The sequence below is a fragment of the Lissotriton vulgaris genome, chromosome 8, assembly GCF_964263255.1.
Source record: "Lissotriton vulgaris chromosome 8, aLisVul1.2, whole genome shotgun sequence".
In the NCBI taxonomy this organism is placed as follows: Eukaryota; Metazoa; Chordata; class Amphibia; order Caudata; family Salamandridae; genus Lissotriton; species Lissotriton vulgaris.
In genome coordinates, this window is record NC_141696.1 from 546,542,221 (window position 1) to 546,568,083 (window position 25,863).

The 25,863-nt window shown below is 43.6% G+C and overlaps 1 protein-coding gene across 1 annotated transcript in view; it reads right to left on the bottom strand.

Moving 5' to 3' along the window:
• Positions 1-25,863, bottom strand: part of BIVM (basic, immunoglobulin-like variable motif containing) — a 219,415-nt gene that overhangs the window by 166,871 nt on the left and 26,681 nt on the right. The window contains exon 2 of the mRNA XM_086933329.1: positions 4,367-4,937. Within this exon, the coding sequence (XP_086789455.1) occupies positions 4,367-4,838 (472 nt within the window). The 5' untranslated portion in view covers positions 4,839-4,937. The remainder of the gene's footprint in view (positions 1-4,366; positions 4,938-25,863) is intronic.

Consider the following 25,863-nt stretch of genomic DNA (forward strand, 5'->3'; position numbering starts at 1 on the left):
GGGACCGGCGCCTGAGCCACTGGGCGAAATTCCGAATGATTTGGGCGCTCGGATGTCTTGAATCCATCGTCTGGAACATTTGGGGCCTTCAGGGAGCGCCACCGGGACCCTGCGTGTGGCACTGCCCGTTCTGGAGTTCAACAACAACGGCGAGTGGGACCGGAAGTGAGCGGTGGCACTCGGTCCACGGAAGTCGCGCCAAATCCGAGGGGCCTTCGGGTCCCCATCTCAAGCCATTTGACTCAGCCCACCCCCGCCAATACGGAGCAACCTGAGACTGCATCGATTGCTTCTGCGAAACAGTGGCTTAGCTTGGTTGACTGAGTTGGTGCCCGTACAGAAGTTGAAGATGGCGGCGAGGGGGGACCCCGAAAAGCTACCCCCAAAAACATTGAGGAATACCAGACCGGTCCAATCCAACAGACTGGAAAAGTACAGTTTCTCCAGGGGTTCCCCGGTGGACGAGAAACGGGCTCAAGTGAGTGGCCATGAGGATGGCCCGTCCAGGGCGGACCCGACACTGAAAGACTTGATGGCAGCGATCACTGGGATCCAGTCGTCCCTCGGTAAGAAGGACTCCAAATTGGACACAGTGACCATTGAGGTGGGCTTAATCCGAGCTGACCTGACTAAAACCTCGGAAAAGGTCAAATCACTCGAGATCAAAACATCGAGTCTCACGGACGATGTGTCGGACCTCCAGCGAGATGTGAGAGAATTGAAGGTGTCTCGGACCCAATTTGCCCGTAAGCTCGACGAATACGAAGGACGGGCGGGGCACAATAACGTCCGCATCCTTAGCATACCGGAGAGATCGGAGGGACAGGCCCCGGATCTGTTCGTGGAGGATCTTATCCTGAAACACCTAAAACCCAAGGGGCTCAGTAACTTTTTCACCGTGGAGAGGGCCCACAGAGTCCCTGGTGGACGCCCGAAGACGGGGGCGCCTCCTCGTCCTATGATTGTCCGCATTTTGAACTTTCGGGATCGAGACACTATCCTGCAGACTGCAAGATCCTCTGGACCCTTGGCATTCGAAAACGCGTCCTTGCTTTTTTTCCCTGGCTTTACCCAGGCAGTCCAGAAACAAGGACAGGGTTTCATGGATATCAGGAGAAGGCTGCGCGCCTCGGAAATTAAATACTTTATGCTGTTCCCTGCCCGCCTCCGGAAAAAACGCGACGGTAAAGCTTGTTTTTTTGATCATCCAGATACTGCAGCGGACTGATTGGACCGAGTCCAGGGGCCGGACACCGAAGGGGACACACCGATGGACAATGAGGAACAATGATCCCGTGTTGACCGTATCAATTGACCACAGTGGCAAGGGAGCTGGTTTGATCGGGGCGATCTCTTAATCCCCCCTAGTGTTGATGGGGGTTTGTATGCGGGTTGGGATGGTGGAGGCTGGTGGCCTGTTGTAAGGTCCTCCTCCGTTTTCTAAGTTTAGATATTGTAGTTAGTTCTGGGGAGACAGGCACACTGCTAGTTGGGGATGCGCAAAAGTTGCATGCAGGGGTGCAGGGTGGGGGGTTGGGGGGTTGGGACGTGGGGGTTTTTGTTTATTGTTTTGTTAATGACCAATGCTTGCAATGGATGTCGCGGAACGCTTTGGAATTTTCGGGGGACGAATATGGCTTCAGCTAGATTGGGTTTGGGTGTGTCTGTTCTCAGTTGGAACGTGAATGGTTTCGGAAACAAGATCAAACGTGCAATGGTGGGACAGCTGATCAGATACCGATCACCAGATGTGGTCTTACTCCAGGAGACTCATCTTATGGGAAAGAGATGTATGGCGCTACACAGAGGAGGGTATAAACTGGTCGCCCATGCCGGTTTTACCTCAGGTTCCAGCGGGGTTGGGATACTAGTCATAAATTCCTTTCCACTCACCATCCAAGCTACCTCGTCTGATAACCGTGGCCGATACGTCGGCATCTCCGGACTCTGGGAGGGCAGAATAATCACTTCCTCTCTGTATATGTTCCCCCCGCATTGCAGACAGACACCTTTCGTGATCTGAGTAGGGTGTTTTTGTCGCTACCCATTGGCATCATGGTAATAGGGGGTGATTTTAATGCGGTTATGGATGGAGAATTGGATAGGCACCCCTCCCGTGTGTTACTGCCTTCTAGTAGATGGTTGTCGATTTTGTTGCTGGAACAGGTATGGTGGATGGGTGGAGACTCCGGCACCCTGGGGATCTGGAGTATACGCATGCGTCCGCAGCGCACCGCTCCTTCTCCAGAATTGATTATGTGTTGTTGGCTGCGTCGCAGACTATGTTTGTTTAGGAAGTATGTCATTTGGCCAGGGGAGTGTCCGATCCCTCTCCGATCTGGCTGCAGTTGAAAGTTGGACCGGGCAATGTGGCAAGGTTGCCCCAATTAGCGCTTGGCGGTTGAGAGACCCCGCTACTAAAAAAGAGCTGGTGCGTGCCACTGATAGCTACTTCAGCGAGAACGCAGAGACAGTTGACTCTGACTGCTCTCTCTGGGAGGCTTACAAAACTGTTGTCAGGGGGGAGGCTCTCTCCCTAATCTCTGGGCAGAAGAAGAAGAGTAGGGCGGAAATTGACAGGATTGAGGCGGAGCTATCGGCCATGGAGAGAGAGGTCTCCACTACTGGGGACCCGGGGGATGTACACCGCCTCAGTCTCCTTCGGGTTGAGTTCAAACACCTAGCGCAAGAGGGGGCGAGGGAACAACACGCTAACACCCAAAGCAGAATCTACGAACACGGAGATAAGGCCGGGAAACTTATCGCGTGGTTGGAGAAGGGTGACTGGGGGTCGCGTCTGGTCCCAGGGCTGCAGATCGCGGGCTTGGGGGTCTCCGGACACCATCAGAAACTCCTGTTCTCTTTAAAATCATCAGTCCGGATGTGCTTCCCACTTTCGATTACATATCATAAACACTGGCCTCTTTTGCCCTGCAGCTACCTCGTTGAAACAACTAATGGTAGAAGTAAGCAATACATTAATGACCATGTAATATACCATTTCCATACAGCTAGGAAATCGTCCGACTGGAGATAGCACTGGCACCCTAATTATTCCCTGCCCATAATCCCATAAAAACTACGATATACTGCTTTGAATATTCCTATTACTATCTTATATTCATAACCAAAAGAAATACCACACATTCTTCGTTGTAAAATAGTACCCTATATACTTGGGTTCACACAAGTCATGTCAGTGGAGAAGACAGGACTGCTATCCTCTCAAGAATGCATTTTTTATTAAAGTTCCATATTTTTGGTGACTTGTATGCAGATTCTTGCCTGGGAAAGACCTAGGGGTCTACTGTCTTTTTAATGCTGTATGACTCAGGTAGTCGGAGTCATTTTCATTGAGATTGAGTCCATTGAGTCATAAAAAGATACGTGGAGTCAAAATCAATCATAATAAAATGAAAGTAAAAATTTTAATAAAAACATTTTTTAAAGCCTCCAATGTCATTGCCAAGGCAAGGTGATAGATAGTGGAACAGGAATAAGGTTGCAATCTTTTTTCAATCTCTAGTAGAATTTGGCTTTTACTCAACGTGTGAACAGCTAGAGGAATGACAGCCCAAGGTATGGAGTGTCTGGCAGGCGAAATGCAAAGCAAATCACATGCCCACCCTTATCTGGAACAGATGAGAATAGTGCCCTACAGGCTTCGTGGGGTTGAGCAGAAAATAGCTAGGGGGGAGGCATTTAAAGACAGATCATAAGGGCGCCAGAATAGGAGCATTAGATGCCGGTGAGTAGATGCAGGCTGAACTGAAAATAGGGGAGTCGTAAGACTGTGCCACCAGTTAAGTGGAAAGGAGGGACATTTGAAGGCAGAGGAGGCCTCAAATCAATGACTTCGTTTTGGAACATGCGGCACAAACTGCAGAAATGTTATGATAGGAGGAGAACCGTGTACTTCATTAACTAACACTAACACTATTATTTAAAGTTGAACACATCAAATAATACCTTTATCTTGCAATAGATAGGTTTTAGCCTGACAAAAAACATGTGTCCTCCTAAACATAAATGCTTTAAACATGCTTTCACTTACATAAATGAGTAGTTAATACCCTGTGGTGGCGATTCAAAGGGGCAATTGCCAAGTGTCAGGGAAGGCACTGCATGCTGTAGGTGTTTATAGAAATAACCAACAAATACAAATATCTAACTAAGGCTAGAGGGGCTGCGGTATGGTTGCATGCGATAAAGGCATAACGTATCCAGATCTAGAGATACATCCTGATGTCAATATTTCTATATCTTTTTGTACCAGTGAATACTCTGTTGAAATGCATGTTTGAAGCTCACAGTAACGTTTAACAAGACACTGGCAAAATTGAGTACCAAAGTCATTCTTACTTACCTATTTTGCTTTTAGTGTTTGGTCCCATGCTGTTAAACTCGGACGTATCAATATCCCAGGCAAGCGGAAGAGTACCAAGAGTGCTAGACAAAGACTCCAAATTGCTGTCTTCATCGTAGAGGATTTCCGATGCACCAGTCTGAAGCTCTCGGTAAGTAGATGAGTTGTTTAAGGCCACACTTTCTTGTAGGACTGGGCAAATAGCAGCATTAGGAGGTTTGTAAATGGATGTTGCTTGATTGAGAAATGCATAGTCAGAACAGACAGTATAAAACTTTTCCCGGGTGTGAGTTACTGGACAGCCCCATGGAGAATTCCCATTTCCACTAGAGCTTAGAGACCCAGTGGAAGAACCAGGAGAGGAAAAACCCCTTACAGACTCATAGAGATTTTCTTTGGGAGGTTTCTTCTCAGACTTGTGCTCACGATTTCCAGAACCATTTGTCCTTTTAATATCTACAATGTTCTGCATTGAATAGAAGTACAATTTACTGTAACAATGAATAAGTGTCAGTCAATTATTTTGACATTATTCTTTCTGTTATCCATGTATCGCCATGTTAATAATGATCTGGAATGAAAAATTTGCATTTTCAAATTAGCTACTGATAAAGTTTCATAAGCACAGACTAACAGCAAGTCAGTTCAAAACTGGTCCCCAAGAGCCACAACAATGCCAGATTGTTATTACATTAAACTAAACTGAGAAAAAAGTAGAATAGTTTATATATCGTCCTTGATTACACAAACAGCCGGATATAACTGAAGCCTTTGATGGCCAATGTTACACGCCAAAGATTTAATGTTTCATATTGGATTTAAGATGCTCAATAACTTTGGTTGGATGGTGCATTTAAAAAAAATGTAGGTACAATGTCAAATGTGTAGGAAAAATACAACATTTTTGATGTGATAATACATTTAGAATCTCGTTCTACAAACCATTACCACATTCAGAAAGAAAAAGTGCCTTTATAAGGTTCAGACTAAAAAGAAGTTTACATATATCAATGCAATTATACATATGATCTCATTGATTGTTTATGCAAAACATTTTCCAGCAAACAAAACTAGTATGTACTACTCAAAAAACAACTCTATAGAAAAATAACTGTCAAGGCTGTGCTTTGATAACATTCGCTAGTTTTATTCTTTACTAACCCCTCCAAAAACCTCAAGGTGTGCCTCAAATCTTTATGTATACAGGGATGTGGAATTGTATGAAATATCTGCATGTCTAGAGGTAACAATAATCCCGACATCTACTTCTCCGGTAAATAAATCTACTTGACCCATTTAGCTCAAATGACCAAGGTGCCAAATAATGAGATAGTTCTCATTTATTCAAAGCTTTTCCGATTTTTCCCAGGTTCATAATAAATCAAGGTTTGATTTCTAGCAAGGCTCTGATAATGCTTCTTTCTGATTATACTGGAGTCTGCCACATCTAAGTGGTGAGACCGGTCATCTTTAATACTAGTGCGCAGCTGCAAAGTCAAAACACACAGGTGCTCTATTTGTGACAAATCTTTGAATATTTACAGGCTATGTATAGGCAGAGGCTCTGATTATGAATGAGATGAATGCTCTCTTATTTTAGGTTTCAAGGAAGTGTCTTTTTGATTTTTTTTTTAAATCAGAGAACCAGATTAAACCAAAATTAAAAATAATATACACCAAAGAAACAATTAACTATGTAAAAATGTCATGCAATTCCACACAATTCCTTTAAAAAAATTTTTTACACTCTAAAATATCTCTGGCACCAAATGTGCCTTGACTCCATAAATGACCGATATAAACACAACCTTAGTAAGCAAATAGGACATATACGTTTTTTACCCCAAAACAAGATTGCTTTAAATAATTACACTCCCCAGAACTTTAAACAACTGAATGATCTTCCCTCTTCAACATACACTGCCCACAAAAACCTTTAAATAAACAAAAATTGGGCCCACATTTTGTTAAACCATACCATCCCTCCACATCGGATAGCATATAATAGCATTTTCGCTCTTGCTTCATTTCCCCAATCAACTCTCAATGGAAGCGATTAATTGTGATTTCCATCTTTGCAACAGTAGGGCTCTGGACACAAACAATGAAACATATATCAACTTTCTGCATCTTGAGGTTAATTTTGAGATGGGTGTAAGCTGTATTTGCCAGACCTGCTCCAAATAAGAAAAATTGTATTCCAAAAATCTCGAAGAGCTACTTAGTACCAGATTATATGAGATCAGTTTCCTACTTCAGTCGATTTGCATCTAAAAGATAGGCCCGGAAATTCTGGGCTAACCTCATGATGGAATTGGGGAGTTCAATCAATCAACCACTGTGCATAAAACTGCATTCTAAGTCAAAATATTAAAGGAGGACTTCAACCAATAGTTTCTCCCATCTGTGCCTTTAATTCAAGCCAAGTTTTACATCTATCCCCTATAATAAATTCTATCGCATTGGAGATACACGTTGCCCCCATTTAAATACAATGCATTGGTCAATTCTTTCCCTTGGACCCCAGACCAAATCGGACAGATGTGCATTGATATAAGGAATCGAATAATACCTATAAAAGACCATCTGCTAACTAAAATTCTATGTAGAATCTTGTAGCAAGCTCTCTTGGGGGATTTTAGTCAATCTTAAAATGTCAATTATATTGTATTATTTAAAAATCAAATTCATCAGGTCGTTCATAAAAATCACATATAGTTTGGATATTATTTGGAATCTGAACATATATTGTGCAAAATAGGCATAGTAGTATTCTCACATAATGAGGCGAGCCAAGCCACCTTCCGGCACATTTCTATATGAACTCCTAAGTGCAAGTCTGGCACTTTTTTCTTGCCAAATAAACAATGAACAAATAGATTCTACTTTCTTTAAAAAATGAAACATTTAGCACACAGAGTAAGGCTGAGAAAAAGAAATTAAACAAGGAAGAATCTCGATTTTTATAAATGTCACCCTCCTCAAAAGGGTATGGGGGAATCGATTTCTATTGCACTAACAGTGATTTAGCTTTCGATGTCAATAGGCAGAAAGTCACCTCATAAATCTTTAACCTTGCTAGTATATCTAATTTCAAAGTAGCGCTTTGGTTGATTGTGAATACAGCCACAAACTCTGGTAACAGAATATCTGCCCCACCATTACACAAGATTACTTCAGTTTTCCTTTTATTGATTCTGTAGCCTCCTGGTGCTTAAACATAGAAAAGATCATACAAACAAATTCTTGTCAGTCTTCCTAGTGTCTAAAATTAACATTACATCATCCGCATAAAGCTTTATCTTACCCATTTAAGGTATAGGGGTCCAAATCTCTCAATCTCTTTGTTTTGCAAATGCCAAAGGTTTGATCAAAAAGGCAAAGAGAATTGGAGAAGGGGACCTCCCTGTCTGGTTCCTGAAACTTTTACCATTCCTGTATCTGATGCATTAATAATTATTTTTGGCTCTGTGTTCGCACACATTTGCTGTATGAGCCTCGGGATCAGGGAAGGGATCTTAAAACTTTCTAGTGTGCTAAAAAAAAGTCTCCCAGAAGACAAGGTCTAAGGCCTTCTCAGCATCCAATAAAAGAATTGCGGCAGGAACTTGATTTGCAAATAAATAATCAAGAGCTTCTATTAAATAGTGTGTATTTTTGGCAGTGCAGAAGAAGGAGGTCATGGGACCCAGATCTATCCGTTGTTTCAGGCGAGCAAGAGAGGGGCAAAGAATGGGGTAAAAGTTATATGGAGGAGTCGATTTTATTCTTTTAACAGAGGTGCTGTCCAAGAGATATGGCCCGGGAATTATCCACTTGGAACACAGAGTGGGGCAACCACAACTCAGGAAGAACAGAAGTGTTCTGCATGCAGGAGGAGGGGTGGCCGCAGACGCTGCGCAAGGCCTACTGAGTATGTTAGAGGAAGTGTTAAGAGAGGTTAAAACAAAAATACTCCAAAAGGGATGGAGGAGGATTTGAAGGTGAGGTTTACAATGTGTTTACACAGTTGGGGAGCCTATCAACTCGAATCAATGGAATGGAGCAAAGACTGAGTGCGAGAATAAGGTACACTCCCTGGAAGAAGTTAATGAAAATTTGGAAAAGGAGATAATGTGCCTTAAAAATATGCAAGAACAAACGGAGAACTATTCAATGCTCTTCAACCTATGGATTACTGGAATCCCAGAACATAAAGAGGATACTTTGGGAAACATTCCCTTGGTAGGTTTATTTAAATCATACGTATTCCTGGATTACACTCAAGATTTGACAATCATGCAGGCTCACAGAGACCCTGCTCTAGCCTCTGGTCAAGCTAAAGACCCTAGGGCCATGCAGGTGAACTTCAGAGTCTACAGAGTTAAAGATGTGATATTAGCAAAAGCTATCAGGGAGAAGTCACTTACAATGCAAAATAACATTCTGTTCTGAATTTTCTCAGACATGACAGAAGAAGCATCTCGGAGGCAAAAACAATTTAAGAATATGATTCCAAGATTTCAAGCGGCTGGTGAACAGACATCAATAATCCAACTTTCTGAACTTAAAGTACTGTTCGAAGGCACATTCCAAACATTTAGTGCGGTTAAAGAAGCTGCTATGCTTTTGAATACTATGAGCTTATGTAGTGAATTGGCCTTTTCTTCTAGATAAAGGGGGAGGCCGGAAGGAGAGGTGGGAGAATTTGGCACTCAGTCATGGTGCCAAAGAATCCGTGGAGGAGGAGGATGTAAGGGGCAAGAGATAGAGTGGGGCTCCTGCCAAAGCATGTAGGGAGAGGAGGGTGGGAAGTAGGGGTTTTGGGATGCAGTTAAAAAAGAGGTCCAAAAGAGTTAAACAAGTGAAGACACGTTAGAGGCTATCTAATCTGAGTTTACATTGTGTAGATAATCAAAATAGGCACTTGAGAGAGGGAGCTTCCTGCATTGTGATCGTTTACTTGGAATTGTTTTTTGCACACGTGCGTCGATTATCAGCTAAGCACATGAAGTACTTTTGCACTTTGGAGCATTTTAGGTTATCTTTAAGCACTTTACGAGGGGGAGGTTCAGGGTTGGATGATGATTGCTAGCGTTTGCACATGGGAATGTCAAGTAGAGTCTTCTATCCAGAATGTGCACAGGTTTTTAAAATAAGTTTTGAATATAAATGGTGGAGAAGTTGGACCTGGGGTTCCCATTTCTTTAAATGCGTGGTCTGGCAGAAGTATATCAGGGCATTCTCCCACTCTAATCTCTGGCAAAAATCGTCGCGCAGCCGATATTAACGCTGCAACGGCACAGTGATATTCGCCGCCATTTCTCCTCCTCAGCCCACAGGCCACGCCCCCCTCGTACCGGCTATATAAAGCGCGCTGATTGAAAAGCTCGCATTCAGAGGCACAACACTCCTGAGGCGGAAGCCGGGAGCACGCTTGATTTTTAAAAATTTACTTGTCACAAAATACTTTGTTTTTACTTGTCTTGCACTTACCTAGCGCATTCTCCCACTCTAATCTCTGGCAAAAATCGATGCGCAGCCGATAATAACGCTGCCACGGCACAGTGATATTCGCCGCCATTTCTCCTCTTCAGCCCACAGGCCACGCCCACGGCCCTGAGGCCACACCTCCCTCCCATATACATATAATGTGCCTTCCCCGGACGCGCAGCGCACGCGCGCAGTGGGCGCGCCGCCCTGCGCAAGCCCGTCTGTGCGCGGCCGGCCGGGGCAAGGGACCACCCCCCTGCCCGATCGCCCTACTGACCCAGAACTCATACACCTCACTCCCTCCTCCAACTAAAGCAGGAAGCCTCTCCACCCTGTCTCCACGCCTGGGAACCATCCTTACAACATCCCGCTTTCAACCAGTGTGGATTTCAATTCTCACCCCACGCAAAAACGGAACCCACACAATACTCCATGCTCTTGCTCAACTGCAGATCCCTCCCCAAGCACACCGCGGAAATCTCTCTACTGATAGAGGATGCAAAACCGGACATCCTCTTCCTCACAGAGACGTGGTTGCATGAACACTCGGAACCTGACTTGGTACAAACTCTTCCACACGGATACCAAATATTCCGCCATGACTGCAAAACAGGAATCGGTGGAGGACTAGCAGTGATTCACAAGATAGGCTACGAAATCACTAGCACCCCCGTCCGTGTTCCAGATAGTGAATGCCTCCCCTTCACTATAAAACTCAGCCCCACGAATACGTTCTCAGGTATGATTATATACCGTCCACCCGGGACGCAAGGACAATTTCTCTCTAACCTTGCCCCAACGGCTGCTAACCTCGCACTTAGCTCCGCTAACTTCACGCTCCTGGGTGACCTCAACACTCACCTTGATGACCCTAACGACTCAAACGCCAGAGAACTATCCTCCAGTTTAGGCACCCTCGAACTACAGCAACTAGTCCTCGGGCCCACCCACCTAAAGGGCCATCTTTTGGACCCCATATTCAGCAACTGCCCGAACCTACAAGTTCGAAACACTTCTTCCCTTCCCTGGACTGATCACTTCCTTATCCCTTTCACATGGACCCTCCCCAACCACCTCCCACCTAAACCCATGACTGTCCAAAAGTCACGTAACTGGTCCAAAATTCCCAAGCCGGAATGGCGGGAGAACCTTGATCTAACCATACCCACCAAAACTTCCAACCCTATAGAGGGCAGCGAGAACTACAACAGCTGGATTACCAATTCTCTAGATCTGGTACTTCCATTTAAACGTACCCACCCCAAGCGGGGGAACCCGACCGCCCCGTGGTACACTAATGACCTCCGAGACGCCAAACGCACCTGTAAAAGAATGGAGAGAAAATGGCGTCTCGATTACTTACCAGCGGACAAAACAGCTTACAAAGCAGCTATCAAAAGCTACAAGTCCAGCATTAAATTAACGCAAGCGAAATATTTTGAGGAAAAAATTGACAAGGCAGCCTCTAAGTCCAAGGAGATCTATCGGATAGCAAAATCCCTCCTTCAACTACCTGAGACACCAAAGGAGCACAACAACACCCAGGCCCACTGAGAGGAGCTAGCGGACTTCTTTTACCGCAAAATAGAAATCATTAATTCCTCTTTTTCTCAAAACATCCCTCTGCCCAGCGGCCCTGTAGACCCAGGCTCTGCGGCAGCACTACCTGTCTCCCTCACATATATCCCGTCCTTAGATCTCCCCCAGAGAGTATCATGCAACAGGTCAAATCAGGATCACCTACTGACCCGGCACCTCCGCGAGTTCTGACTGGTGATCAGTGTGAGATCTCACCCACCATTCAAGACCTGCTTAACTCCTCTCTCCATGCTGGCATTGTCCCGCCTCTATGGAAGAGAGCAATGGTCAAGGCCTTATTAAAGAAACCTAGCCTCGATCAAAACAATCCCTCCAACTATAGACCTATCTCTCTGCTACCCTGGCTCAGCAAACTACTTGAGAAGTATGTCAACTCAGTCCTGACACACTTCTTGGAATCAAACGACATACTTGATTCCTCACAGATGGGTTTTCAGCCCCTTCAAGGAACCGAAACAGCCTTGGTCACAGTGACGGAGAAGGCAAGAAGGATCTTAGACAGCGGTGGGTCAGCGGCCATCGTTCTACTCGACCCTAGTGCTGCTTTCGACACTGTAAACCACAACATTCTTCTCCACCGTCTCAGTAGGATAGGAATCTCGGGAACGGCACTCACCTGGCTGAGATTCTTTCTCACAGATCGATCTTTTCAGGTATTTGTGAAAGATTTCACCTCCTCCAGCAAACCCCTGAACTGTGGAGTGCCCCAGGGCTCCTCCCTGAGCCCCACCCTTTTTAATGTTTACCTCAGCCCTTTGGCTGATGTCGTCCGCCCCTTTGTAGTGAAAATTATCACATATGCGGACGACACACAGCTGGTGGTGGCGCTGGACCCCCCTCTCAATTCCCACCACAGCCTATACAAATGCTTGGAAGCAGGCGCCGCCTGGATGTCGGCCTCCTGCTTAAAACTAAACGGGGAGAAAACAGAGATTATGCTCTTGGGAAATACCATCATCACTAGAAGAGGGCAACCCAATAGTCCCCAAGGAACTGGGTAACGTAAGTTAAATAGAAAAATGCACCTTGAGGAATTATTTCATATTCTTCACTCAGTTCATATTATGTCTTCTATAAGTACATCAATTGAAAGGGAACATAAGAAACGTGGTATCTTTGTTCAACTTTTTATCACATTTGAAACAGATATATATTGTGACTCATTACAAAAAATAGCAAACATTACAAAAATTCTTACAAAGACTAGGCAACAGAAAACACTACCATATTCAATACATCTTTTCAGTAGTGTATTATACCGTTGGTACAATATGTATTATACATATATATACATAAAGTGCTCCTGTAACATCAGTCAGCTAATCCATCGGTTCTTTTTACAGATCCTTTTGTTGGTGATTGTAAACCAAGCGGTATAAAGGCGTCGACGTTTCGGTCTTCAACGTATAATTTCCGCCAAGACCATCCTCAGGACTATATGTTGCACAAGATATCTACAGAAATATATACAATATATACACATTAAGTACATTAGATCCAACTGCTTATGTCCAATATACTCGATTGTCTGCTCACATTAAACTAACCGTCACCACACCCAGTGTGACAATGTAAAACAATCTACACAACTCCAAACCCCATCGGGGTGTTCAATACTCACTGAACAAGTCTAAATCACCCAAGTTTTCCAGATCAACCAAGGCTTCCCAACGAAGACCAAACGTACTCCTATATAAGTACAGAATTGAAATAAGCCCAATCAGTATGCCATATGACCAGTTCATGTCAGCCCATAAACTACCTACAAAGTACTGGGAGCCAAGCTTACCTCCACAGTGTTGTTACGAAAGTACGATTCAAAACGGGTATAACTCCGCTGTAGAAATTCACACGCATACCATCTCATCTGTAAGATACAAACAGGGGCTTCCACAGTAAGGTAATCGTCGAGCCAACTAAGGGTCACACCAGAACCCTCTAGTACCAAATCGCGCCCAATAACAGTACTTACTCGTATGCTCCGCCAGCGACGGGAAACATTCCTCGTCTATCTCAGTTAGCGTCTACTCTCACTAGCTGCGGGAGTACGAAAGACAAATCCTCTCGGAGTTCGCGCATGCGTATATTGTCAACAATGTGTACGAACAGGCAGTGGCAATCTTAGAAGGGTGAAAACGTTTGTATTAAACCCATCTTAGAAGGATGAAAACGATGGAATTAAACACATACTCGGGTAGGAGTGGCAGCAATTCTAAAAAATATATTATTAACCCAATTCATTATACATAAACACCTACAATAGAACAATTACTTAAGGATTATCAACATATGGTAACTCTGTATCCAAAAATGCGTGGAACAATGGATATCTACCAACCAGGGGTGTAATCAATCCTCATCATTTGATTTTGTAAATATATATTGATCTTCACACTCACATTAACACCACACATAGAGAGTAGAAAAAAGAAAAAAGAGAGAATCATAAATGTCAGAACATGAGACACTCCCCTATAGCGATGAATATATTGCGAAAATAGCGGATGGACCTTCTTTATTGGGAACTCAGAATACCACAACGCCACATAGTATACAACAAACTACTGTTCGCAACAATTTGGAAAGATTACGTAAAAAGCTAATTAGGACAGAGTTGCACGCAAAATTTCTTACAGACTGTTTGAATAATAATATCATCCCTGTTGATTTACAGGTACGGAACATTCCAGCTATATTTGTGGATGATGAGGATTTCAAACTAGGGTTTAGTTTTGTGTCCAATAAGTGTTCGTGTAGTTGGATGGTGTTAGGAATAGAAACAGCTTTGAAACATATTGACAAATTAAAACAGGAAATAGCAGTCTTGGAGAAACTGGTCAGAGAGGACCAAACTGTCACTGATGCTGAAGAGTTTCTCAAGAAGCTAGAAACACAGATAGCTGATTTCCTTAAAAACAATATACTGAAGAAAACTGAAAAACTGCAGAAAGATTTAAAATACTTTTCAAAGGAACGCACTTATCCCTACCTCAAAAAAGAGTTATTTCAGCAAGGTCAGGGACAAACACATTGGGCCCCAAAACATATCACTTTTTCTGATACGGCATCATCTAGCTCTGACAAAAGTACAAGTCGAGGAAATAGTTCCAATCAGGGATTTGGGAGGGGTCAAGGTCGTGGTCCTTTTTTAGTGAGAGGCCAAACACCACCACGTGGACGGGCTCGATCAGCCTGGAGGAGTTGGTACAGGAACCAATACACCCCAGGGTTCCGCCAAACGAGAAACAGTTACTACGAATGGTAGAAGGAATGGAAACACTCACAGTGAACATGGTTGACAATCCCTCATTGGAGGTAGTCCCTATCTTTAATCTCTCTAGTCATGAGTTAAGTAGACAGGAGTTAGAACTCCTGAGCTATGGACTGTCCTATGTACCCACTAATAGAAATGACCATTTTACTACTCAAATGGAAATCCATAGGTTTTTTAGGACTTTACGTCTGAAACATTTTTTCAACAAGACTCCTATCCAGAATGGCCCCTGTAATGTTACGGGCCTTCGTTGTCCATCTACATTTTATCCTGCCAATAGTCTTATGCCAAAAGAATTACTTACCTTTGAGAACGTGGTGTTGGTTGAGTTGGACCAGCTATTTAAGGAAAAGAGGAAGTATGTAAAATATAATTTTACTAAAGAGCAACATGAGACACTTAATGTACTAGCTAAATGTGATGATATTTACATCAAACCCGCTGACAAAGGGGGAAGCATAATAGTACAGGATAAAACAGACTATGATATGGAGGCGTTACGTCAATTGAGCAATACTCTACACTACACCAAACTTAGGGGTGACCCTACAGAAATGATTAGGAAGGAAATATTGACTACAACTAAGGAGGGCCTGGATGGGATGTGGTTAAGCTAAAAAGAGTTTGATTACCTAAATAAGAAAGATTTTACGATTCCAGCATTTTGCACACTCCCCAAAATTCATAGGAGCGAACAACACCCCCCCCCCCCCCCCCCCCCCCCCGGAAGACCTATTGTGGCTGGGTGTGGGTCAATACTGCAACCCTTGGCGGATTATGTGGACTTTTTTATAAAACCTTTTGTACCACTTACTAAATCTTATATCAAGGATAGCATTAGTGTAATTAATGCTTTAGAAGGGGTACCATTTGATCCCAATAATAACATCCTAGTAACTATGGATATTGAGAGTTTATACTCGAACATTCCACAAAATGAAGCACTGAACATTCTTGAGAAAGTTTTAGAGACCCAGACCCGCCCAATGCAAGTACCTGTGGCTTTTTTGATTAAGTGTGCTAAAATAGCCCTTGAACGCAATTATTTCCTATTTAATGAAGACTTTTATGGCCAGCGTAAAGGAGTGGCGATGGGAGCGATTTTCGCCCCAGATATAGCCAATCTGTATGTGGCAGACTTTGAGGAGAAGATCATCTATATTAACAATCCATTTGGAACACATATAAAAATGTACTGTAGGTACATAGATGATATCTGTTTAATATGGGAGGGTCCAGAGGATCATCTACTGTCATTCCATGCATGGCTAAACGAGCAAAATAACAACCTACATTTCACTATTGAGCACAGTAACCAATCCGTAAATTTTCTTGATCTCAACATCAGAAATGACAATGGCTATCTAGTGGTGGATCTTTATACGAAACCTACATCTCGTAATACCCTGTTGAAATACTCGAGCCACCACCCTAGAAATCTGCGTGATAACCTCCCTTTTGGTCAATTTTTGAGAATCAAACGCAATTGTACCAAAAGGGAGGATTATTTCAGAGAGGCTAAAATCCTCCAACTGAAACTGAGTGCCAGACAATATCCCTATAGGTTGGTTAAACGGGCTCTTAAACGTGCATGGTATTACGATCGGACAGCACTTTTAGATGAGAACAAGAGAAAGGATAAGGCTGAAAACACCATTGCCTGTGTGACTACCTTCGGTACAGAGTCTAACCAGATTAAGAAAATCATATCTAGAAATTGGCATCTGATACTTTGGAGCATTTTAGGTTATCTTTAAGCACTTTACGAGGGGGAGGTTCAGGGTTGGATGATGATTGCTAGCGTTTGCACATGGGAATGTCAAGTAGAGTCTTCTATCCAGAATGTGCACAGGTTTTTAAAATAAGTTTTGAATATAAATGGTGGAGAAGTTGGACCTGGGGTTCCCATTTCTTTAAATGCGTGGTCTGGCAGAAGTATATCAGGGCATTCTCCCACTCTAATCTCTGGCAAAAATCGTCGCGCAGCCGATATTAACGCTGCAACGGCACAGTGATATTCGCCGCCATTTCTCCTCCTCAGCCCACAGGCCACGCCCCCCTCGTACCGGCTATATAAAGCGCGCTGATTGAAAAGCTCGCATTCAGAGGCACAACACTCCTGAGGCGGAAGCCGGGAGCACGCTTGATTTTTAAAAATTTACTTGTCACAAAATACTTTGTTTTTACTTGTCTTGCACTTACCTAGCGCATTCTCCCACTCTAATCTCTGGCAAAAATCGATGCGCAGCCGATAATAACGCTGCCACGGCACAGTGATATTCGCCGCCATTTCTCCTCTTCAGCCCACAGGCCACGCCCACGGCCCTGAGGCCACACCTCCCTCCCATATACATATAATGTGCCTTCCCCGGACGCGCAGCGCACGCGCGCAGTGGGCGCGCCGCCCTGCGCAAGCCCGTCTGTGCGCGGCCGGCCGGGGCAAGGGACCACCCCCCTGCCCGATCGCCCTACTGACCCAGAACTCATACACCTCACTCCCTCCTCCAACTAAAGCAGGAAGCCTCTCCACCCTGTCTCCACGCCTGGGATCCATCCTTACAACATCCCGCTTTCAACCAGTGTGGATTTCAATTCTCACCCCACGCAAAAACGGAACCCACACAATACTCCATGCTCTTGCTCAACTGCAGATCCCTCCCCAAGCACACCGCGGAAATCTCTCTACTGATAGAGGATGCAAAACCGGACATCCTCTTCCTCACAGAGACGTGGTTGCATGAACACTCGGAACCTGACTTGGTACAAACTCTTCCACACGGATACCAAATATTCCGCCATGACTGCAAAACAGGAATCGGTGGAGGACTAGCAGTGATTCACAAGATAGGCTACGAAATCACTAGCACCCCCGTCCGTGTTCCAGATAGTGAATGCCTCCCCTTCACTATAAAACTCAGCCCCACGAATACGTTCTCAGGTATGATTATATACCGTCCACCCGGGACGCAAGGACAATTTCTCTCTAACCTTGCCCCAACGGCTGCTAACCTCGCACTTAGCTCCGCTAACTTCACGCTCCTGGGTGACCTCAACACTCACCTTGATGACCCTAACGACTCAAACGCCAGAGAACTATCCTCCAGTTTAGGCACCCTCGAACTACAGCAACTAGTCCTCGGGCCCACCCACCTAAAGGGCCATCTTTTGGACCCCATATTCAGCAACTGCCCGAACCTACAAGTTCGAAACACTTCTTCCCTTCCCTGGACTGATCACTTCCTTATCCCTTTCACATGGACCCTCCCCAACCACCTCCCACCTAAACCCATGGCTGTCCAAAAGTCACGTAACTGGTCCAAAATTCCCAAGCCGGAATGGCGGGAGAACCTTGATCTAACCATACCCACCAAAACTTCCAACCCTATAGAGGGCAGCGAGAACTACAACAGCTGGATTACCAATTCTCTAGATCTGGTACTTCCATTTAAACGTACCCACCCCAAGCGGGGGAACCCGACCGCCCCGTGGTACACTAATGACCTCCGAGACGCCAAACGCACCTGTAAAAGAATGGAGAGAAAATGGCGTCTCGATTACTTACCAGCGGACAAAACAGCTTACAAAGCAGCTATCAAAAGCTACAAGTCCAGCATTAAATTAACGCAAGCGAAATATTTTGAGGAAAAAATTGACAAGGCAGCCTCTAAGTCCAAGGAGATCTATCGGATAGCAAAATCCCTCCTTCAACTACCTGAGACACCAAAGGAGCACAACAACACCCAGGCCCACTGAGAGGAGCTAGCGGACTTCTTTTACCGCAAAATAGAAATCATTAATTCCTCTTTTTCTCAAAACATCCCTCTGCCCAGCGGCCCTGTAGACCCAGGCTCTGCGGCAGCACTACCTGTCTCCCTCACATATATTCCGTCCTTAGATCTCCCCCAGAGAGTATCATGCAACAGGTCAAATCAGGATCACCTACTGACCCGGCACCTCCGCGAGTTCTGACTGGTGATCAGTGTGAGATCTCACCCACCATTCCAGACCTGCTTAACTCCTCTCTCCATGCTGGCATTGTCCCGCCTCTATGGAAGAGAGCAATGGTCAAGGCCTTATTAAAGAAACCTAGCCTCGATCAAAACAATCCCTCCAACTATAGACCTATCTCTCTGCTACCCTGGCTCAGCAAACTACTTGAGAAGTATGTCAACTCAGTCCTGACACACTTCTTGGAATCAAACGACATACTTGATTCCTCACAGATGGGTTTTCAGCCCCTTCAAGGAACCGAAACAGCCTTGGTCACAGTGACGGAGAAGGCAAGAAGGATCTTAGACAGCGGTGGGTCAGCGGCCATCGTTCTACTCGACCCTAGTGCTGCTTTCGACACTGTAAACCACAACATTCTTCTCCACCGTCTCAGTAGGATAGGAATCTCGGGAACGGCACTCACCTGGCTGAGATTCTTTCTCACAGATCGATCTTTTCAGGTATTTGTGAAAGATTTCACCTCCTCCAGCAAACCCCTGAACTGTGGAGTGCCCCAGGGCTCCTCCCTGAGCCCCACCCTTTTTAATGTTTACCTCAGCCCTTTGGCTGATGTCGTCCGCCCCTTTGTAGTGAAAATTATCACATATGCGGACGACACACAGCTGGTGGTGGCGCTGGACCCCCCTCTCAATTCCCACCACAGCCTATACAAATGCTTGGAAGCAGGCGCCGCCTGGATGTCGGCCTCCTGCTTAAAACTAAACGGGGAGAAAACAGAGATTATGCTCTTGGGAAATACCATCATCACTAGAAGAGGGCAACCCAATAGTCCCCAAGGAACTGGGTAACGTAAGTTAAATAGAAAAATGCACCTTGAGGAATTATTTCATATTCTTCACTCAGTTCATATTATGTCTTCTATAAGTACATCAATTGAAAGGGAACATAAGAAACGTGGTATCTTTGTTCAACTTTTTATCACATTTGAAACAGATATATATTGTGACTCATTACAAAAAATAGCAAACATTACAAAAATTCTTACACAGACTAGGCAACAGAAAACACTACCATATTCAATACATCTTTTCAGTAGTGTATTATACCGTTGGTACAATATGTATTATACATATATATACATAAAGTGCTCCTGTAACATCAGTCAGCTAATCCATCGGTTCTTTTTACAGATCCTTTTGTTGGTGATTGTAAACCAAGCGGTATAAAGGCGTCGACGTTTCGGTCTTCAACGTATAATTTCCGCCAAGACCATCCTCAGGACTATATGTTGCACAAGATATCTACAGAAATATATACAATATATACACATTAAGTACATTAGATCCAACTGCTTATGTCCAATATACTCGATTGTCTGCTCACATTAAACTAACCGTCACCACACCCAGTGTGACAATGTAAAACAATCTACACAACTCCAAACCCCATCGGGGTGTTCAATACTCACTGAACAAGTCTAAATCACCCAAGTTTTCCAGATCAACCAAGGCTTCCCAACGAAGACCAAACGTACTCCTATATAAGTACAGAATTGAAATAAGCCCAATCAGTATGCCATATGACCAGTTCATGTCAGCCCATAAACTACCTACAAAGTACTGGGAGCCAAGCTTACCTCCACAGTGTTGTTACGAAAGTACGATTCAAAACGGGTATAACTCCGCTGTAGAAATTCACACGCATACCATCTCATCTGTAAGATACAAACAGGGGCTTCCACAGTAAGGTAATCGTCGAGCCAACTAAGGGTCACACCAGAACCCTCTAGTACCAAATCGCGCCCAATAACAGTACTTACTCGTATGCTCCGCCAGCGACGGGAAACATTCCTCGTCTATCTCAGTTAGCGTCTACTCTCACTAGCTGCGGGAGTACGAAAGACAAATCCTCTCGGAGTTCGCGCATGCGTATATTGTCAACAATGTGTACGAACAGGCAGTGGCAATCTTAGAAGGGTGAAAACGTTTGTATTAAACCCATCTTAGAAGGATGAAAACGATGGAATTAAACACATACTCGGGTAGGAGTGGCAGCAATTCTAAAAAATATATTATTAACCCAATTCATTATACATAAACACCTACAATAGAACAATTACTTAAGGATTATCAACATATGGTAACTCTGTATCCAAAAATGCGTGGAACAATGGATATCTACCAACCAGGGGTGTAATCAATCCTCATCATTTGATTTTGTAAATATATATTGATCTTCACACTCACATTAACACCACACATAGAGAGTAGAAAAAAGAAAAAAGAGAGAATCATAAATGTCAGAACATGAGACACTCCCCTATAGCGATGAATATATTGCGAAAATAGCGGATGGACCTTCTTTATTGGGAACTCAGAATACCACAACGCCACATAGTATACAACAAACTACTGTTCGCAACAATTTGGAAAGATTACGTAAAAAGCTAATTAGGACAGAGTTGCACGCAAAATTTCTTACAGACTGTTTGAATAATAATATCATCCCTGTTGATTTACAGGTACGGAACATTCCAGCTATATTTGTGGATGATGAGGATTTCAAACTAGGGTTTAGTTTTGTGTCCAATAAGTGTTCGTGTAGTTGGATGGTGTTAGGAATAGAAACAGCTTTGAAACATATTGACAAATTAAAACAGGAAATAGCAGTCTTGGAGAAACTGGTCAGAGAGGACCAAACTGTCACTGATGCTGAAGAGTTTCTCAAGAAGCTAGAAACACAGATAGCTGATTTCCTTAAAAACAATATACTGAAGAAAACTGAAAAACTGCAGAAAGATTTAAAATACTTTTCAAAGGAACGCACTTATCCCTACCTCAAAAAAGAGTTATTTCAGCAAGGTCAGGGACAAACACATTGGGCCCCAAAACATATCACTTTTTCTGATACGGCATCATCTAGCTCTGACGAAAGTACAAGTCGAGGAAATAGTTCCAATCAGGGATTTGGGAGGGGTCAAGGTCGTGGTCCTTTTTTAGTGAGAGGCCAAACACCACCACGTGGACGGGCTCGATCAGCCTGGAGGAGTTGGTACAGGAACCAATACACCCCAGGGTTCCGCCAAACGAGAAACAGTTACTACGAATGGTAGAAGGAATGGAAACACTCACAGTGAACATGGTTGACAATCCCTCATTGGAGGTAGTCCCTATCTTTAATCTCTCTAGTCATGAGTTAAGTAGACAGGAGTTAGAACTCCTGAGCTATGGACTGTCCTATGTACCCACTAATAGAAATGACCATTTTACTACTCAAATGGAAATCCATAGGTTTTTTAGGACTTTACGTCTGAAACATTTTTTCAACAAGACTCCTATCCAGAATGGCCCCTGTAATGTTACGGGCCTTCGTTGTCCATCTACATTTTATCCTGCCAATAGTCTTATGCCAAAAGAATTACTTACCTTTGAGAACGTGGTGTTGGTTGAGTTGGACCAGCTATTTAAGGAAAAGAGGAAGTATGTAAAATATAATTTTACTAAAGAGCAACATGAGACACTTAATGTACTAGCTAAATGTGATGATATTTACATCAAACCCGCTGAAAAAGGGGGAAGCATAATAGTACAGGATAAAACAGACTATGATATGGAGGCGTTACGTCAATTGAGCAATACTCTACACTACACCAAACTTAGGGGTGACCCTACAGAAATGATTAGGAAGGAAATATTGACTACAACTAAGGAGGGCCTGGATGGGATGTGGTTAAGCTAAAAAGAGTTTGATAACCTAAATAAGAAAGATTTTACGATTCCAGCATTTTGCACACTCCCCAAAATTCATAGGAGCGAACAACACCCCCCCCCCCCCCCCCCCCCCCCCCGGAAGACCTATTGTGGCTGGGTGTGGGTCAATACTGCAACCCTTGGCGGATTATGTGGACTTTTTTATAAAACCTTTTGTACCACTTACTAAATCTTATATCAAGGATAGCATTAGTGTAATTAATGCTTTAGAAGGGGTACCATTTGATCCCAATAATAACATCCTAGTAACTATGGATATTGAGAGTTTATACTCGAACATTCCACAAAATGAAGCACTGAACATTCTTGAGAAAGTTTTAGAGACCCAGACCCGCCCAATGCAAGTACCTGTGGCTTTTTTGATTAAGTGTGCTAAAATAGCCCTTGAACGCAATTATTTCCTATTTAATGAAGACTTTTATGGCCAGCGTAAAGGAGTGGCGATGGGAGCGATTTTCGCCCCAGATATAGCCAATCTGTATGTGGCAGACTTTGAGGAGAAGATCATCTATATTAACAATCCATTTGGAACACATATAAAAATGTACTGTAGGTACATAGATGATATCTGTTTAATATGGGAGGGTCCAGAGGATCATCTACTGTCATTCCATGCATGGCTAAACGAGCAAAATAACAACCTACATTTCACTATTGAGCACAGTAACCAATCCGTAAATTTTCTTGATCTCAACATCAGAAATGACAATGGCTATCTAGTGGTGGATCTTTATACGAAACCTACATCTCGTAATACCCTGTTGAAATACTCGAGCCACCACCCTAGAAATCTGCGTGATAACCTCCCTTTTGGTCAATTTTTGAGAATCAAACGCAATTGTACCAAAAGGGAGGATTATTTCAGAGAGGCTAAAATCCTCCAACTGAAACTGAGTGCCAGACAATATCCCTATAGGTTGGTTAAACGGGCTCTTAAACGTGCATGGTATTACGATCGGACAGCACTTTTAGATGAGAACAAGAGAAAGGATAAGGCTGAAAACACCATTGCCTGTGTGACTACCTTCGGTACAGAGTCTAACCAGATTAAGAAAATCATATCTAGAAATTGGCATCTGATACAGAAAGTTGAGCCACAACTAAGTTTCCCTCAATTTGCATTTAAGAGAGGGAGGAACCTTCGCGACCATCTGGTGAAAATCTATAGGGAGCCATGTGTCGATACTTTACATAACCAATGGGGGTTGGCACCGGTTGTGGGTCACTATCCATGTGGACAGTGTGTAGCATGTGATACAACTGCAGTGACAAAGTCTTGTATGCTAAATGGAAAGCAAGTTATTTTGAAACACCATTCCAATTGTCTGACGAAGAACGTCATTTACTGTATACAATGTCCCTGCAGTTTGACATACATTGGAAAAACCACACAAGAAGTGAAAAAAAGAATAGCCCAACATCAATCACGTATTAGGTGCAAGGTACTGACAGCACCACTGGTAGAACACCACATTCAGAAATCACATTGCCCTAAAGACATGAAATGGTTTGTACTGGAGGTCGTAAAGGGTTCAAAAAGAAGGACCAATGTAGATCGTCTGCTAACATTAAAAGAAAATAGATGGATATGGACAGGGAGGACTATGGAACATGGGTTAAATCAATATGTTGAATGGCATAGTCTGGCGACCCTATGATGGGTTTATATTCACTGTATACATTGTGAAAGTTCTGGCTAAGAAGTATCTTTAAGTTTGATTGTAAATATGTAGGTATTCTTTGACTGGTCCCGGTAGGATGGATTACACCCTTGTTTGGTAGATATCCATTGTTCCACGCATTTTTGGATACGGAGTTACCATATGTTGATAATCCTCAAGTAATTGTTCTATTGTAGGTGTTTATGTATAATGAATTGGGTTAATAATATATTTTTTAGAATTGCTGCCACTCCTACCCGAGTATGGGTTTAATTTCATCGTTTTCACCCTTCTAAGATGGGTTTAATACAAACGTTTTCACCCTTCTAAGATGGCCACTGCCTGTTCGTACACATTGTTGACAATATACGCATGCGCGAACTCCGAGAGGATTTGTCTTCCGTACTCCCGCAGCTAGTGAGAGTAGATGCTAACTGAGATAGACGAGGAATGTTTCCCGTCGCTGGCGGAGCATACGAGTAAGTACTGTTATTGGGCTTGATTTGGTACTAGAGGGTTCGGGTGTGACCCTTAGTTGGCTCGACGATTACCTTACTGTGGATGCCCCTGTTTGTATCTTACAGATGAGATGGTATGCGTGTGAATTTCTACAGCGGAGTCATACCCGTTTTGAATCGTACTTTCGTAACAACACTGTGGAGGTAAGCTTGGCTCTCAGTACTTTGTAGGTAGTTTATGGGCTGACATGAACTGGTCATATGGCATACTGTTTGGGCTTATTTCAATTCTGTACTTATACAGGAGTACGTTTGGTCTTCGTTGGGAAGCCTTGGTTGATCTTGAAAACTTGGGTGATTTAGACTTGTTCAGTGAGTATTGAACACCCCGATGGGGTTTGGAGTTGTGTAGATTGTTGTACATTGTCACACTGGGTGTGGTGACGGTTAGTTTAATGTGAGCAGACAATCGAGTATATTGGACATAAGCAGTTGGATCTAATGTACTTAATGTGTATATATTGTATATATTTCTGTAGATATCTTGTGCAACATATAGTCCTGAGGATGGTCTTGGTGGAAATTATACGGTAAAGACCGAAACGTCGACGCCTTTATACCGCTTGGCTTACAATCACCAACAAAAGGATTTGTAAAAAGAACCGATGGATTAGCTGACTGATGTTACAGGAGCACTTTATGTATATATATGTATAATACATATTGTACAACGGAATAATACGCTACTGAAAAGATGTATTGAATATGGTAGTGTTTTCTGCTGCCTAGTCTTTGTAAGAATTTTTGTAATGTTTGCTATTTTTTGTAATGAGTCACAATATATATCTGTTTCAAATGTGATAAAAAGTTGAACAAAGATACCACGTTTCTTATGTTCCCTTTCAATTGATGTACTTGGGAAATACCATCACCAAATCCATCGACTCCATCTGGCCCCTCTGCCTAGGCTGTCCCCCTGAACCCAAAGAACAAATCAAAAGGCTCAGCATTTGGCTGGATAGAACACTCAATTTCAACTACCAAGCAACTAAGCTTGCTGCCACATGCTTCGGGCTCCCGAGGATACTTCGCAAAATCCTTCCTCTTCTCCCGTTCCACTCAAGACGGATCATGGTCCAAGGGCTGATTCCATCTCGCCTTGACTGCGGAAACGCCCTATACCTTGGGGCCCCACAGTCCACGCTCAATAGACTTCAAATCGTCCAAAACTGGGCCACCAGGACCCTCCTCGACATCCCACGACGAGTCTCAGTCAAAGCCCGACTGAAAGATCTCCACTGGCTTCCTGTGA